The following is an 18,913-nucleotide window of genomic DNA, read 5'->3' as shown; positions in this document are numbered from 1 at the left end:
TTTAAGAAAATGGGAATAGGAACATACATATCGATAATTACCTTGAATGTAAATGGATTAAATGCTCCCACCAAAAGACACAGGCTGGCTGAATGGATACAAAAACAAGACCCATATATATGCTGTCTACAAGAGACCCACTTCAGACCTAGGGACACATACAGACTGAAAGTGAGGGGATGGAAAAAGATATTCCATGCAAATGGAAATCAGAAGAAAGCTGGAGTAGCAATTCTCATATCAGACAAAATAGACTTTAAAATAAAGACTATTACAAGAGACAAAGAAGGACACTATATAATGATCAAGGGATCGATCCAAGAGGAAGGTATAACAATTGTAAATATTTATGCACCCAACATAGGAGCACCTCAATACATAAGGCAAATACTAACAGCCATAAAAGGGGAAATCGACAGCAACACAATCATAGTAGGGGACTTTAACACCCCACTTTCACCAATGGACAGATCATCCAAAATGAAAATAAATAAGGAAACACAAGCTTTAAATGATACATTAAACAAGATGGACTTAACTGATATTTATAGGACATTCCACCCAAAAACAACAGAATACACAGTTTTCTCAAGTGCTCATGGAACATTCTCCAGGATAGATCATATCTTGGGTCACAAATCAAGCCTTGGTAAATTTAAGAAAATTGAAATAGTATCAAGTATCTTTTCCGACCACAACGCTATGAGACTAGATGTCAATTACAGGAAAAGATCTGTAAAAAATACAAACACATGGAGGCTACACAATACTTAATACTTAATAATACTTAATAACGAAGTGATCACTGAAGAAATCAAAGGGGAAATCAAAAAATACCTAGAAACAAATGACAATGGAGATACGACGACCCAAAACCTATGGGACGCAGCAAAAGCAGTGCTAAGAGGGAAGTTTATAGCAATACAAGCCTACCTCAAGAAACAGGAAACATCTCGAATAAACAACCTAACCTTGCACCTAAAGCAATTAGAGAAAGAAGAACAAAAAAACCCCAAAGCTAGCAGAAGGAAAGAAATTATAAAGATCAGGTCAGAAATAAATGAAAAAGAAATGAAGGAAACAATAGCAAAAATCAATAAAACTAAAAGCTGGTTCTTTGAGAAGATAAACAAAATTGATAAACCATTAGCCAGATTCATCAAGAGAAAAAGGGAGAAGACTCAAATCAATAGAATTAGAAATGAAAAAGGAGAAGTAACCACTGACACTGCAGAAATACAAAAGATAATGAGAGATTACTACAAGCAACTCTATGCCAATAAAATGGACAACCTGGAAGAAATGGACAGATTCTTAGAAATGCACAAACTGCCGAGACTGAACCAGGAAGAAATAGAATATATGAACAGACCAATCACAAGCACTAAAATTGAAACTGTGATTAAAAACCTTCCAACAAACAAAAGCCCAGGACCAGATGGCTTCACAGGTGAATTCTATCAAACATTTAGAGAAGAGCTAACACCTATCCTTCTCAAACTCTTCCAAAATATTGCAGAGGGAGGAACACTCCCAAACTCATTCTACGAGGCCACCATCACCCTGATACCAAAACCAGACAAAGATGTCACAAAGAAAGAAAACTACAGGCCAATATCACTGATGAATATAGATGCAAAAATCCTCAACAAAATACTAGCAAACAGAATCCAACAGCACATTAAAAGGATCATACACCATGATCAAGTGGGGTTTATCCCAGGAATGCAAGGATTCTTCAATATACGCAAATCAATCAATGTGATACACCATATTAACAAATTGAAGGAGAAAAACCATATGATCATCTCAATAGATGCAGAGAAAGCTTTCGACAAAATTCAACACCAATTTATGATAAAAGCCCTGCAGAAAGTAGGCATAGAGGGAACCTTCCTCAACATAATAAAGGCCATATATGACAAACCCACAGCAAACATCATTCTCAATGGTGAAAAACTGAAAGCATTTCCACTAAGATCAGGAACAAGACAAGGTTGCCCACTCTCACCACTATTATTTGACATAGTTTTGGAAGTGTTAGCCACAGCAATCAGAGAAGACAAAGTAATAAAAGGAATCCAAATCGGAAAAGAAGAAGTAAAGTTGTCACTATTTGCAGATGACATGATACTATAAATAGAGAATCCTAAAGATGCTACCAGAAAACTCCTAGAGCTAATCAATGAATTTGGTAAAGTAGCAGGATACAAAATTAATGCACAGAAATCTCTTGCATTTCTATACACTAATGACGAAAAATCTGAAAGTGAAATTAAGAAAACACTCCCGTTTACCATTGCAACAAAAAGAATAAAATATCTAGGAATAAACCTACCTAAGGAGACAAAAGACCTGTATGCAGAAAATTATAAGACACTGATGAAAGAAATTAAAGATGATACAAACAGATGGAGAGATATACCATGTTCCTGGATTGGAAGAATCAACATTGTGAAAATGACTCTACTACCCAAAGCAATCTACAGATTCAATGCAATCCCTATCAAACTACCACTGGCATTTTTCACAGAACTAGAACAAAAAATTTCACAATTTGTATGGAAACACAAAAGACCCCGAATAGCCAAAGCAATCTTGAGAATGAAAAATGGAGCTGGGGGAATCAGGCTCCCTGACTTCAGACTATATTACAAAGCTTCAGTAATCAAGACAGTTTGGTACTGGCACAAAAACAGAAATATAGATCAATGGAACAGGATAGAAAGCCCAGAGATAAACCCACACACATATGGTCACCTTATCTTTGATAAAGGAGGCAAGCATATACAGTGGAGAAAAGACAGCCTCTTCAATAAGTGGTGCTGGGAAAATTGGACAGCTACATGTAAAAGTATGAAATTAGAACACTCCCTGACACCATGCACAAAAATAAACTCAAAATGGATTAAAGACCTAAGTGTAAGGGCAGACACTATCAAACTCTGAGAGGAAAACATAGGCAGAACACTCTATGACATACATCACAGCAAGATTCTTTTTGACCCAGCTCCCAGAGAAATGGAAATAAGAACACAAATAAACAAATGGGACCTAATGAAACTTAAAAGCTTTTGCACAGCAAAGGAAACCATAAACAAGACCAAAAGACAACCATCAGAATGGGAGAAAATATTTGCAAATGAAGCAACTGACAAAGGATTAATCTCCAAGATTTACAAGCAGCTCATGCAGCTCAATAACCAAAAAACGAACAACCCAATCCAAAAATGGGCAGAAGACCTAAATAGACATTTCTCCAAAGAAGATATACAGATGGCCTACAGACACATGAAAGAATGCTCAACATCATTAATCATTAGAGAAATGCAAATCAAAACTACAATGAGATATCATCTCACACCGGTCAGAATGGCCATCATCAAAAAATCTAGAAACAATAAATGCTGGAGAGGGTGTGGAGGAAAGGGAACACTCTTGCACTGTTGGTGGGAATGTAAATTGATACAGCCACTATGGAGAACAGTATGGAGGTTCCTTAAAAAACTACAAATAGAACTACCATACGACCCAGCAATCCCACTACTGGGCATATACCCTGAGAAAACCATAGGTCAAAAAGAGTCATGTACCAAAATGTTCATTGCAGCTCTATTTACAATAGCCAGGACATGGAAGCAACCTAAATGTCCATCGACAGATGAATGGATAAAGAAGATGTGGCACATATATACAATGGAATATTACTCAGCCATAAAAAGAAATGAAATGGAGGTATTTGTAATGAGGTGGATGGAGTTAGAGTCTGTCATACAGAGTGAAGTAAGTCAGAAAGAGAAAAACAAATACAGTATGCTAACACATATATACGGAATCTAAGGGAAAAAAAAAAAAGGCCATGAAGAACCTAGTGGCAAGACGGGAATAAAGACACAGACCTACTAGAGAATGGACTTGAGGATATGGGGAGGGGGTGGGGTGAGATGTGACAGGGTAAGAGAGTGTCATGGACATATATCCACTACCAAATGTAAAATAGATAGCTAGTGGGAAGCAGCCGCATAGCACAGGGATATCAGCTCGGTGCTTTGTGACCACCTAGAGGGGTGGGATGGGGAGGGTGGGAGGGAGGGAGATGCAAGAGGGAAGAGAAATGGGAACATATTGTATATGTATAACTGATTCACTTTGTTATAAAGCAGAAGCTAACACACCATTGTAAGGCAATTATACTTCAATAAAGATGTTTTAAAAAAAAAAAAAATGTACCTAGCAGAATCAAATGCAAATCCTCTCTGAGAGACCACACTTCATCCGAGCCCTCAAAAAAAAAAAAAAATCCCACAAACAAAATTCCAAGGATAATTAGCATATCATTGTCAAAAACAACAAAACACGCATGGAAAAAAGATACCATATGCAAGAACCAAAAGAAACAATAAACAACAGAAACAGACTTACAAGGAAGGACCTTTGCTCTAGATATGTAAGAGCTTAGAGAGGAAATTATAAAACTTTACAAAACGGCATTAAAAATGAGCTAAACAGATGGAGAATTATACCATGTTTAAAAATTGGAAGAGGATATTACAAAGGTGTTAATTATCCTCAAAGTGTTCTATAATTTCAATGCAATTCCAATGAAAATTCCACTAGGGTTTTTCATGAAACTTGAAAGACTGAGTGTAAAATTTATATGGAGAATCAAAGAGGAAAAATAGGCAAGATACTGCTGAGGAAGAAGATGAAGTAAGTGGTGCGACTTGTCCTAGCAGATATCAAGTATTACTATAATGCTATAGAAATTAATACAGTAGGATGTTGGTACAGGGACAGATAAACTGACCCCAGTAGAACAGAGTAGAGAGTTCAAAACAGACCTATGCATTTATAGAAACCTGATATATGAGAGATTTGGCATGCAGATTGCTGAAGAAATTAGAGTGAGACCACTGGGTTAGCATAGAAAAAGTCAATTTCCAATGTATTAAGGATTTAAAGTGAAAGGAAAAATTTTACAACTTTTAAAAGAATGTATTGGATATCATTTTGACCTCAAGGAGGGAAGGATTTTTTAAACAAGAAATAAAAGGGCTAACCATAAAGGAAAAGACTGATAAAGTCAGCAGTATTAAAATTAAGAACTTTTGTTTAAAAAGACAACATAAAGATATGAAAACATAAGCCATGAACTGGGGAGCCTGCTTGTAGCACTCATAACTGATAAAAGATTAGTATCCAGAGTATAAGAACTCCTATAAATCAATAAAGAAAGAAAGGGAGGAAGGGAGACAAAAGGAGAGACGAGACAGAGACATAGAGACCAAAAGAAAACAAAAGACACACAGAGGTATTTCATAGGAGAAAAAACACAAATGTCAAATAATCCATGAAAAGACATCCAACCTCATTAGTAATTAGGGAAATGCAAATTTTATCACAACATGCTACCATTCTACCCACTAACTTAGCAAAAATTAAGAAATCTGATTTTATGAAGTTAGTGTGGATGTGGATAAAGGACTATGATACACTGCTGGTGCATAAATTGTTACAACCACTTGGAGAACAATTTGACACTATTTCATGAAGTTGAACATTCATATACCCTGTGACACAGCAAATCTACTCTTAAGTAAGTACTCTAGGCATATCCTTAAATATAAGTACCAAGTATATTCAAAATAGCAAAAAGAAATAAAACAAAAGGCAAACTAAATAACTGAAATGTTCATCAACAGAAAATAAAGTGTAGCCACATAGATCAACATGGATGAATCTTAGAAACACACTGAGTTAAAAAAAACCAAGTCACAGAAGACTAAAAACAATGGAATATCATTTTTATAAAAACTCAAAAGCAAGTAAAATAAATAATATTTTAAAAGTACATAAAAATGTAGAAATATTATTTTTAAAAAGGGTAAGGGAATGATGACAAGAAAAAAAAATTCAGGGTAGAAGCTCCTCTGGTGGAGGGGCAGGCTGATGGGAAGGGGACACGAGTGGATGTGACAGTACTGATGATGTTTCTGGTTGTTACATCGGGTAGTGGGCTCATGGAGTTCACTTTACTATGCTTTTAATCTACATCAGTTTTCTCAATCTTGACACAATTGACATTCTGGGCTGGATACATCTTTGTCGTAGGGGGCTGCCCTGTGCATTATAAGATATTTAGTAGCATCCTTGGCCTCTACCCACTAGATGCCAGGAGCACCCCACCACCACCCAGCTGTGACAATAAATGTCTCCAAACACTGCAAGGGTCCCTGGGAAGCAAAATTGATCCTGGTTAAGAATCACTGATGTACATATTTATATATTTTGAATGTTTTAAATGTTCCATAATAAAACAAAGTTTAAAAGTGATGAGAAGAAGCTTCACTGTCTGCGAAGCACAACTAGGAAGTGATCATTAAGAGCTGAGAAAGCCAGAGCCTGCTGAAGGCCTTTGAAGTGACAGTGCAGAGCAGTGAGAGCTGACAGTTTCAGGGGGGTTTTGACTAGCAGGTGATATTTCCAGAAGTGCGACTGGGTATCAGGAAATCAGTGACTCCAGATACACTGGAGGAAATTCTCTTCAACTTTTCTCAATTCTTTGGGAAATTCAAAAGCTTAGTTTAGTCTTTTAGTGTTTTTCTTTTTTAAACAGGGCCTTCTGTTTATATAAGACCATCTAAGGAGTTGAAGGAAGCCCATACATTTTGTTACCTTTGAGGAGGTGGCCGTGACTGCAAATTTACCACACAAATGACTGGGATATTTCCAGGGATCAGAGCTAGATTACATAACACCACTGCTCTAGGATGATGAGTGGCTGAGAGCGCATTCTCACCACTGCACCCAGTTAATCCAACAGCCTCTCCAACAGTGTGGCTCTACTTGATAGCATCTATCTGGTTCTTACATTTGCACTACAGTCCCCCTTAACCCCTCATGTGGAGAGTTTATTACCCTTATTTTAAAAACAAAGAAGCATAGACACAAAGAGGATACATGGCTTTTTTGAAGATAACGTAATCCAGAGTAACTGATTAGAAATACTGGCATGAAAATCAGGTCTACAGAGTCCTGGTATTTATGTTTTTTTCACCAGGTTCTGAATGGTGTTTGGGCATGTGCAGACAGTTGTGTGTGTGTATCTATGGTTTGGGAGTGTATGTATGTTTCCCTGAGGACAAGGGAGAAGACAAAGGATTGAAGAGAAGAGCTAGAAGGAGGGGCATTGTAAAAAATCAAATGAGATATGTATTTGAAAGTACTTTATATTTCTGTATACAAATGTGATTGTCATTATTAGAATGATTATCTAAAATGTAATACAGGTAATAAAACAACCTTCACGGGTAGGATGACTCACATTTTCTTGGCACTAGCTCTTACCATATGTCCAGTTCAGAGGAATATTCAGTGGCTCCCAGCAAGGCATCAGGAGGGCGGTACCAGAGAGTCACAACTTCTGAAGAGTATGTCTGGCTGGGAATGGACTTGGCCCGAGCAAGACCTGACCGAAGGGGGAAAGCACAGAACTCACTGTCCTGAGACTTTCTGGAGAGCCACAGTGATACAGTCTGCCAAGGAGAGTATAATTGGCAGAGTAAACAACATTTAAAAAATAATACACAAACTTTGGTGCTTTTAATAGAGCTACTCAACTATCTTGACTCTTGCGTACCTCTTCATCAAGTGAATTTCTCAAAATTTGGCCTACTTTCCAGCTAGATGTGGGCTTCCTGGCAGCTAAGTGTAGCAAGGCAACTAAATTTTTGCCTATTTGATATGAATAGAAGTGATGTGTGAACTTCATGGAGGGGTTAAGTGTTGGTCTCTTTTCTCCTTCCTCCAGGCTGTAGTGAGGCGGAAGTGGCTGCCATCTTGAAATAGGCCGTGGGGCAATGCCTAGGGGTGGTGGGGCCTCATGACAGAAGAAGAGTGGACCAATACACCATGGGGCCACCACAGAGCTCTGACTGCTTAGGTCAGACTGTTACATGAGAGAACGTGAAGCTTTGAGCATGTATACACCTCTGTAATTTGGGTTTTCTGTAACAGCAATGGAAAATCGATTCACGACTAAAAGGGCAACCCTCCATTTCTGCAGTCCAGGAATCCCCAGTTTAGTAGATACAGGGTGAGGGCTGTTGATCCACATTAGTTATTTGGCAGGACCTTAGCTGGATCATTCTCAAATGCTCCTCTACAAAATGAGAGTACTTTCATCAGTTAGCTATTTATCTCACTGGATCACATGATCTATAGCTAGAAAAAAACCTGAATAGATGAGTTCACTGTTGTGGGGAATTTGATAAATGAATGTCTGTTAAAGGCTTACTGCCGCTATAGTAGCATCATTTGACATCTGCCAAACGGAGAAGAGTGGTTCCTCAGCTTATACGGAACCAGTTTTTCAACAAAAATTTATTGAGCACCTGCTATGGTGCCAGGCACTAGGGATATAATGATAAGCAAAAACGGATCCAGGCTGCCCTCATAATGCTTATAGTTTAGTGGAGGAGACAAAATCATTGCAGAAGTATATATGTATAATTATAAACTGTGATACGTGCTAAAGTGGAAAGACACAGTGATACTCAGAGGAAATCTGAATCACTTTGATGAGAATAAAAGCCTCAGGTACCCATACAGTCCCACCTATATAGATACATAGGTGAGCAGAAACAGGTGTCCTGGAGCCTCCATTCCAGCAGGAGTCCATCCTACAATCTGGGCTTAACCTCTTTATCCTGTCACCCTGGGATAACTTTGATCTAGTCTGATGGAATTTGTACATCTACCTAGATTTAGGGAAACCTACCAAGTATGTTCACTCTACAAAAGTCTTTACATCAAAAATGGCAGTGAGGTAGTAGGGGTAACCAAGTTTTAGGATCTGATTAGACTGAGGCTTGATGGAACCCTAAGAAGTTACCAGTCTCGCCCTATTTCTTGCCTCAATCTTCCTATATGGTTGTTTGAAATCCTGACAAAGCATCATGTTCCCCGGTTCCCACTTTTCAAAAGCCAGCCCTAGTTGATGCTTTAAACATGTGCACACAAAAGCATCATTGTTCATAGCCCAGGAAGAGACTCGGGGGGTGACTTACCAAAATCAGCCAGTTTGAGCTCTCCCAGGTGACTGATGAGTAGGTTCTGAGGTTTCAGGTCCCTGTGGAGAACGTGTTGGTGGTGGATGTACGCCAGGCCCCGCAAAAGTTGAAACATGAAAAGCTGGAAGGAATGAACACCTTATCTAAGCAGATTCGAGCCACTATGTGTTGATTTCTCCTCTAAGTCAAAAACAGTCATCTGAAAGAATATAGTAAAAGGGTCTCTTGAGAGACGAAAAAAAAATGAAGATTTTGCATTCGAACAGGAAAAAAAGGACAAGGAAAGTCAAGTAAGTAGACCATGTCCTAAACAAAGGGATTCTGGCTTTTCCTGACATCTCATTTCTTTGATACTGAAGGAATTACCCTTCTTTAAAAATCTAAAGTGAAACTTTGAAGTTTCCTTTGGAACACTAGTTATTGATTTAGATGTGAAAGATTTAATTTTTTTCCCACTGATGAACTTGGCATATAAGATCAAAGTTGACCTGGAAATGATATTCTAACATTTACAACTGCTTAAGTTTTCCAGGCTCTCTGATATAAAACCCTTTTAAAAACAGAACACAGGGAGACCAGACTGGGAAATATATCCTTAGATGGTATTAGGAAATAAAGGAACCATTATCTTTTTAAACGAATTTTAAAAGTATTAAGTTCAAAGTGAAAACAAGGGAAATATACAGTATAGATTCAGAGGGAAAAGATACCAAAATAAATTAGACCAAAAAAAAAAAAATCAAAAGAGAATAAGGAATAAATAGTATAGAGAAGAAAAAAAGGGGGCGGGGGAAACAAAAGGAAAAATACATTCTAGGCCTAAATTTTAAAATGTTGCTTGTGGTTACAAGGCACAGAAACCAAAGACATTATTAGGTTCCCACCAAAACACAAGCTTAAGGAAAAAAAAAAAAAAAGAATGCTAGTATTCCAAGTGTCTTTTGCTATTTTCCAGTGCCACTGGCAACTGAGAATTCAAACACCAACATTAGTGTTTACAAAGACCTATGCCAACTGAGAACATGTGCTGGCAGTTTTGAAAAGAAAAGGCCAGCCCCAGCGTTCCTGGGACACGAGCAAAATAGTAGATGCAGAGCCATGTGGATAAATCCACTTTTTCCATCACATCTTGGAAACTAGGAACTTCAGAGATGCTCGAACCTGCAACGACCTAACAATGACTTGGACACATCGGAATCAAGTTGATGAGTGCCACGGTCTGACCAAAGCAGGATCCTGGGGAGTTTACCTCCCACTGCACAGCTGTGGCTGTATGGGCTTCATGCAGTTCCCACATCAGGGTCCCCAAGCCGTTTAAGAATGTTAACATTTTCTTGAGGCTCCTACTTCAAATGTTCGCTGGTTCAATGAGTCTTTCTCATCCCAATTCTTTCTCTTCCTGGTGCTTCAAACACACACACTGTATTATTCATTTTACCGTTCATCCCATCACTCAGCTGCCAAAGCACAGAAGTCCCATAGCAACATTTCAACCCTCCGATCGGTTATAAACATAAATATTCATGGAAAAGACAATATAAAGGACCAACTTAAATTCCAGGTAAAAGATAAGATGCCATAGTAGGTGCTTAAAAATATGTTTTTCAATGTGATAGTAGTCAGGAAAGAGGGAGATGAAGACAGGTGAGAGACAGAAGACAGAGAGATGGTGACCAGCAAGGGACAGGGACAGAAGGAAGGGAGGGAAAGGAACATGTACTGAATACCCAGGACCTTTTGTAATCCTCAAAACAACCCTGTGAGGAAGATATGCTCGTCCTCGATTTATAGATGAGAAAAACGGGGCTCAAGGAAACATTAGAAACATGTCTAGAAAGAGTCAGGGCCAGGTCTCAAATTCAGACCTGCCTGACACCATGACACTATCCTGAGAAACCAGAGAAAATTTAGAAAATTAAAACCTGACAGGGAAGGAGAGAGTTGGCTAGCTGAGTCAGAGACAGAGCTTCATAGTGGGCCAGCCTGAAATCCCTTTCATGTCCCAAGCATAGACTGTTCTCACTGATTAGTCACACCCACCCGCCACTCACCTTCTTGCTCTGTAGCTCCTTTCCTCCCTGGCTCCGCATGTCTACAAGCATTTGTAAATGGCAAAACACTGCAGTCTTAAGGTATGGGATTTCATAGCCACACTTGTCAAAACTGCAGTGTGTGCTGAGAAACCTCACCACCCACTTACTCTTTAATCCCTTGCAACCTGTATTCCTCCTTTCCCACTGCCGAAACTTCACCAGTAATACGACCCAATCTGATGGTGTTTTCTCAGTCACCATCCAGATCGTGACTCTTTCCAGAGGGGTTTCCCATAGCCCAGGGGTTAGTCCTGTTTCCAACACAATGAGGCTCTTGGGAACAAAATAATTCCATTGGGCTAGTACCATCTGGGCTAGGAGTCCCACAAAAACACAATCAGATCAGTCAGCCAACTCTTTCAGGGAAGCCCAAGTCGTTCCACTCATGAGGGAATTCCTGGGATTTGTTCTATTAGAAATCTGACACAGGCTAATCTCACTATGATTCCCATCCTGTCTTCTGTGGTCACTAAAAATATAAGCCTCTCTGACTATTCCTTTTTCCTCCCTAAAGCTCATCTCCATACTGCTCTCTGCTTCCTCTCATTTAACCCAGCATCCATCGTCCCTCTCTCCCCCAAACCTTTTCATTGTTCACTTTTCACTCCTCAATCCTGGTTTTAAAACTTCCTAAAACCCACCCTCTGATGAATTTCCTTCTGTCTCCTTTGGCTTAAATTAGACCTTGAGTCCACTGCTTCCCTACAGCATTCTCAAGTGGATGCTAGTTCTTCTACAACTTGCTCATACCTTTGATCACGGCGAGGTGGGGTACTGGGTGACTTCCCAATACTCCTTCAAAACCATTGCTTCTCCACCCTCAAGTAAAAGCCCTTGTTGTTTGGACTTTCATGCCATTGAGCCACATCTTCCTCTATCCCTCTTCTCACTGTCATCCACATGACTCCCCACCATTCTCCATCATTCACTCAAGACTTGGGCACCTGGATCCCAGATGTTGCTTCCCTAACATCAGTGCCCATGTGAACATGTCCAGCCACCCTCCACACTCCGACGATCTGCTTCTCCGACCCACTTTAGCCCCTCACTCTCCATGGTCACACACTGGGCCTTGCCATCATATGGAATTGTTTTTCCTCTGAAATGTGAAATTCATCCCCCTACAAAATGGCTTCTGCTAGGATCACTTAATTCATAATGTTTTTACTGTGGTCACCAATGTCTTTTGCTACGAAAATCCAATGGATACCTTTCACTTCTTCTCTTTGCAGCATCTGGCTTTGTTGACCGTCTTCCTTCCTGAAGCTCTCTCCCCACTTTGGTACCACAATCTCTTAATTTTTCTCCTACTTCTCTGACTGTTCTTTTTATAGGTTCCACTTTCTCTACTGATGTCTAATATATTGATATTCCTTAGGGTTCCATCCTTGACCTTCTATTATCACCTTACATGCTCCCTTAGCCATCTTATCCACTAACATTGCTTCAATTAACAACTGTATTCTGATTATTTAAAAGTCTTTAGCTCCACCTCAGATCTCTTTCCTGAACTGTTAGACCCATATAGTCTGAAGTTCACCTGGACATCCCATAATCACCTCAAGCTCAGTATGCCAAAACTTAACTCACTATATCCCTCTAAAATCTATTTTCCCATTTCTCTGTTTCAGTGAATGGCACTATCATCACTATCATTTATACTTTTAAGTATAAAAGTTAGAAAAAGCATTGCTGACTCTTCCATCTCCCATTAATTCTGGCTAAGTAATTAATTGCACATATATCCAGTTTCCTCCACCATCAATTCACATCTGCACCACTGTTGTCCTCATTAGCCTCACTGTCAAGGTTGGAACCCTAATGGACACAAGCATTTAGAGAATGACTGGAGGAAATGAGAGTATGGGGTGGGAGTAGAGAAAAAACAAGGGAAGAGTGAGGTCAGGGGACTATAACATTTCAAAAAAAAAAGTATTGCTCACCTTCCAATCTATTCACCACAGTGTCATCAGAGTGAGCTCTACAAAAAGGAAATCTGAATTTATCACCTCCTATTAAAATGATTTAATGGCCCCTCATATGGAATAGCATGGCATAGCTGGGCCCTTCATGCTCTGGCTCCTACTTACCTTTCAAGTCTCAGCTCTAACCAACCTCAACTCTGTTCATTCTAATCCAGCCTTAACTCCTGAGTTATCTTCAGTTCTTGGAATATACCATACCCTCCCTGGCATCCCAGCATTTTCACTGCTGCCTCTACTGTGGGGAACTCATCCCTAGTCCTATCTGCTTTGATTGGATAACTTCTTCCTTTGTGCTTCCATATACCCCTAATAAATTCCTCTATTTATTAGTGTATCCCTCACAAACCCACAAAGTCCTTGCTATCAAATATGATTTTCAACTTTGTGACACTCTCAACCATGCCCTCCTTGAAACTGTCTCTTGCCTTGACTTCCACAAAAATGCATTTTTCTGGATCTTCTGTATTCCTAAAAGCTGCTTCCCTCTGCCCCTTGCTGTGCTGTTCCTCTTCTCACCCCCTAAAAGCAAAAGTTCTATCATCAGTTCTTTCCTCTTTGTGTTTGCTCTTTTGATTATCCACTCTCTCGTCTTCAACTACAAACTCCATGTATCAATTACCCTCAAATCTACATCTCGAGCATACACCTTCCTCCTGAGAACCAATCTCCTCTTCAGCTGCCTGCCGCTCATTTCCTTTGGCTATCCCACCTCAACGAGAAGCTCATCATGTCTAAAATAGGACTCTTCTGCCTTCTCTCTAAGTCGACTTCTTTTATTTCTGTTAATAGAGCTATAATTCTCCAGGTCAATCACACCCCAAATCAGTCATGTTTGACCTCATCCTTTCCCTCCACAAGCCCAGTTAGTCACCATGTCCTGGCTGAACTCTTGTTTTTGTTTTTCACTTTCCTTTCTATTTGTACCTTCACTATCATAGTTTATCACTTCTTACCTAGAAACTTGCTACTCAGAGTTTGGTCCTCAGCCAGCAGCATCTGTATCACCTTGGAGTATGCTAGAAATGCAAAGCTCAGGCTTCACCCTAGACTAACTGCATCAGATCCCCAGGTCATTCATCTGCTCACTGAAGCTTGAGAAGCACTAAGCTAGCCCACATCAATAAACTCCTAACTGGAATTCCTGACTCCAGTCTCCTCTCTTTAATCCATCCCACAGACCACAATTACATAAATTTCCTTCTGATCATGTCACTCTTTTTCAATCAAACCCCTTTAATGACTCTACTGTCTAAGGAATAAAGTCCACATCTTAGAAACTAAGGCTCTCAGCCACCTACCCAATCTATTTCCCCGGACTAATATACTCCATTTCACTAAGATAGTCTCTATTTCAGGCCAACAGGACCAGAGATGCAGTATGGCACTGGTAGAAAAGAATCTTAACCAATAATCCTTTTTAGCAATGGCAAAAGCTGGTTCTATAACTTCAGGCAAAACATTTGTCCTTTCAAACCTTGAATTCTAATTCTGCAGAAAAAGAAAGTTAGACCAACCCAGTGTTTCTAAGGCTTTTTTTTCTTCTTTTCTTTTATTTTTTTTTATAATCAGTCATCAATTTTATACACATCATTGTATACATGTCAATCCCAATCTCTCAATTCAGCACACCACCATCCCCACCCCACCACGGTTTTCCCCCCTTGGTGTCCATATGTTTGTTCTCTACATCTGTGTCTCAACTTCTGCCCTGCAAACCAGTTCATCTGTACCATTTTTCTAGGTTCCACATACATGCGTTAATATACGATATTTGTTTTCCTCTTTCTGACTTACTTCACTCTGTATGACAGTCTCTAGATCCATCCACGTCTCAACAAATGACCCAATTTCGTTCCTTTTTATGGCTGAGTAATATTCCATTGTATATATGTACCACAACTTCTTTATCCATATGTCTGTCGATGGGCATTTAGGTTGCTTCCATGACCTGGCTATTGTAAATAGTGCTGCAATGAACATTGGGGTGCATGTGTCTTTTTGAATTACGGTTTTCTCTGGGTATATGCCCAGTAGTGGGATTGCTGGATCATATGGTAATTCTATTTTTAGTTTTTTAAGGAACCTCCATATTGTTCTCCATAGTGGCTGTATCAATTTACATTCCCACCAACAGTGCAAGAGGGTTCCCTTTTCTCCACAGCCTCTCCAGCATTTGTTGTTTGTAGGTTTTCTGATGATGCCCATTCTAACTGGTGTGAGGTGATACCTCATTGTAGTTTTGATTTGCATTTCTCTAATAATTAGTGATGCTGAGCATCTTTTCATGTGCTTCTTGGCCATCTGTATGTCTTCTTTGGAGAAATGTCTATTTAGGACTTCTGCCCAGTTTTGGATTGGGTTGTTTGTTTCTTTAATATTGAGCTGCATGAGCTGTTTATATATTTTGGAGATTAATCCTTTGTCCGTTGATTCATATGCAAATATTCTCTCCCATCCTGAGGGTTGTCTTTTCATCTTGTTTATGGTTTCCTTTGCTGTGCAAAAGCTTTTAAGTTTCATTAGGTCCCATTTGTTTATTTTTGTTTTTATTTCCATTACTCTAGGAGGTGGATCAAAAAAGATCTTGCTGTGATTTATGTCAAAGAGTGTTCTGCCTATGTTTTCCTCTAAGAGTTTTACAGTGTCCGGTCTTACATTTAGGTCTCGAATCCATTTTGAGTTTATTTTTGTGTATGGCGTTAGGGAGTGTTCTAATCTCCTTCTTTTACATGTAGCTGTCCAGTTTTCCCAGCACCACTTATTGAAGAGACTGTCTTTTCTCCATTGTATATCTTTGCCTCCTTTGTCATAGATTAGTTGACCATAGGTGCGTGGGTTTATCTCTGGGCTTTCTATCTTGTTCCATTGATCTATGTTTCTGTTTTTGTGCCAGTACCATATTGTCTTGATTACTGTAGCTTTGTAGTATAGTCTGAAGTCAGGGAGTCTGATTCCTCCAGCTCCGTTTTTTTCCTTCAAGACTGCTTTTGCTATTCGGGGTCTTTTGTGTCTCCATACAAATTTTAAGATGATTTGTTCTAGTTCCATAAAAAATGCCATTGGTAATTTGATAGGGATCGCACTGAATCTGTAGGTTGCTTTGGGTAGTATAGTCATTTTCACAATATTGACTCTTCCAATCCAAGAACATGGTATATCTCTCCATCTGTTGGTATCATCTTTAATTTCTTTCATCAGTGTCTTATAGTTTTCTGCATACAGGTCTTTTGTCTCCCTAGGTAGGTTTATTCCTAGGTATTTTATTCTTTTTGTTGCAGTGGTAAATGGGAGTATTTCCATAATTTCTCTTTCAGATTTTTCATCATTAGTGTATAGGAATGCAAGAGATTTCTGTACATTAATTTTGGATCCTGAAACTTTACCAAATTCATTGATCAGCTCTAGTAGTTTTCTGGTGGCATTTTTAGGATTTTCTATGTATAGTATCATGTCATCTGCAAACAGTGACAGTTTTACTTCTTCTTTTCCAATTTGTATTCCTTTTATTTCTTTTTCTTCTCTGATTGCCGTGACTAGGACTTCCAAAACTATGTTGAATAATAGCGGTGAGAGTGGACATCCTTGTCTTGTTCCTGATCTTAGAGGAAATGCTTTCAGTTTTTCACTGTTGACAGTGATGTTTGCTGTGGGTTTGTCATATATGACCTTTATTATGCTGAGGTAGGTTCCTCCTATGCCCACTTTCTGGAGAGTTTTTATCATAAATGGGTGTTGAATTTTGTCAAAAGCTTTTTCTGCATCTATTGAGATGATCATATGGTTTTTATTCTTCAATTTGTTAATATGGTGTATCACATTGATTGATTTGCGTATATTGAAGAATCCTTGCATCCCTGGGATAAATCCCACTTGATCGTCGTGTATGATCCGTTTAATGTGTTGTTGGATTCTGTTTGCTAGTATTTTGTTGGGGATTTTTGCGTCTATATTCATCAGTGATATTGGTCTGTGATTTTCTTTTTTTGTAGTATCTTTGTCTGCTTTTGGTATCAGGGTGATGGTGGCCTCATAGAATGAGTTTGGGAGTGTTCCTTCCTCTGCAATTTTTTGGAAGGGTTTGAGAAGGATGGGTGTTAGCTCTTCTCTAAATGTTTGATAGAATTCACCTGTGAAGCCATCTGGTCCTGGATTTTTGTTTGTTGGAAGATTTTTTTTTTTTTAATTTTTATTTATTTATTTATTTTTTATTTATTTATGGCTGTGTTGGGTCTTCGTTTCTGTGCGAGGGCTTTCTCTAGTTGTGGCAAGTGGGGACCACTCTTCATCGCGGTGCGCAGGCCTCTCACTATCGCGGCCTCTCTTGTTGCGGAGCACAGGCTCCAGACGCGCAGGCTCAGTAATTGTGGCTCACGGGCCTAGTTGCTCTGCGGCATGTGGGATCCTCCCAGACCAGGGCTCGAACCCATGTCCCCTGCACCGGCAGGCAGACTCTCAACCACTGCGCCACCAGGGAAGCCCTGTTGGAAGATTTTTAATCACAGTTTCCATTTCACTACTTGTGATTGGTCTGTTCATATTTTCTGTTTCTTCCTGGTTCAGTCTTGGAAGGTTATACCTTCCTAAGAATTTGTCCATTTCTTCCAGGTTGCCCATTTTATTGGCAGAGTTGCTTACAGTAGTCTCTTAGGATGTTTTGTATTTCTGCAGTGTCTGTTGTAACTTCTCCTTTTTCATTTCTAATTTTATTGATTTGAGTCCTCTCCCTCTTTTTCTTGATGAGTCTGGCTAATGGCTTATCAATTTTGTTTATCTTCTCAAAGAACCAGATTTTAGTTTTATTGATCTTTGCTATTGTTTTCTTTGTTTCTATTTCATTTATTTCTGCTCTGATCTTTATGATTTCTTTCCTTCTGCTAACTTTGGGTTTCGTTTGTTTTTCTTTCTCTAGTTCCTTTAGGTGCAATGTTAGATTGTTTACTTGAGATTTTTCTTGTTTCTTTAGGTAGGCTTGTATAGCTATAAACTTCCCTCTTAGAACTGCTTTTGCTGCATCCCATAGGTTTTGGATCGTCGTGTTTTCATTGTCATTTGTCTCTAGGTATTTTTTATTTCCTCTTTGATTTCTTCAGTGATCTCTTGGTTATTTAGTAACGTATTGTTTAGCCTCCATGTGTTTGTGCTTTTCACGTTTTTTCCCCTGTAATTCATTTCTAATCTCATAGCGTTGTGGTCAGAAAAGATGCTTGATATGATTTCAATTTTCTTAAATTTACTGAGGCTTGATTTGTGACCCAAGATGTGATCTATCCTGGAGAATGTTCCGTGCGCACTTGAGAAGAACGTGTAATCTGCTGTTTTTGGACGGAATGACCTATAAATATCAATCAAATCTATCTGGTCTATTGTGTCATTTAAAGCTTCTGTTTCCTTATTTATTTTCATTTTGGATGATCTGTCCATTGGTGTAAGTGAGGTGTTAAAGTCCCCCACTATTATTGTGTTACTGTCGATTTCCTCTTTTATAGCTGTTAGCAGTTGCCTTATGTATTGAGGTGCTCCTATGTTGGGTGCATATATATTTATAATTGTTATATCTTCTTCTTGCATTGATCCCTTGATCATTATTTAGTGTCCTTCCTTGTCTCTTGTAACATTCTTTATTTTAAAGTCTATTTTATCTGATATGAGTATAGCTACTCCAGCTTTCTTTTGATTTCCATTTGCATGGAATATCTTTTTCCATCCCCTCACTTTCAGTCTGTATGTGTCCCTAGGTCTGAAGTGGGTCTCTTGGAGACAGCAT

General features: G+C 39.0%; 1 protein-coding gene across 1 annotated transcript in view; it reads right to left on the bottom strand.

Moving 5' to 3' along the window:
- CDK15 (cyclin dependent kinase 15) overlaps positions 1-18,913 on the bottom strand; it is a gene marked incomplete at its 3' end in the record, with an annotated part of 81,810 nt that overhangs the window by 13,080 nt on the left and 49,817 nt on the right. Inside the window, exons 11-12 of the mRNA XM_082396776.1 lie at positions 9,069-9,192; positions 7,348-7,468 (exon numbers count right to left, since the gene is read on the bottom strand). Coding sequence (XP_082252902.1) covers positions 7,348-7,468; positions 9,069-9,192 — 245 coding nt within the window. The remainder of the gene's footprint in view (positions 1-7,347; positions 7,469-9,068; positions 9,193-18,913) is intronic.

This window comes from Balaenoptera borealis (assembly GCF_965194805.1).
Source record: "Balaenoptera borealis genome assembly, chromosome: 6".
In the NCBI taxonomy this organism is placed as follows: domain Eukaryota; kingdom Metazoa; phylum Chordata; class Mammalia; order Artiodactyla; family Balaenopteridae; genus Balaenoptera; species Balaenoptera borealis.
Note: the sequence above shows the minus strand (reverse complement) of the source record. Positions and strands in the feature narration are given on the sequence as shown.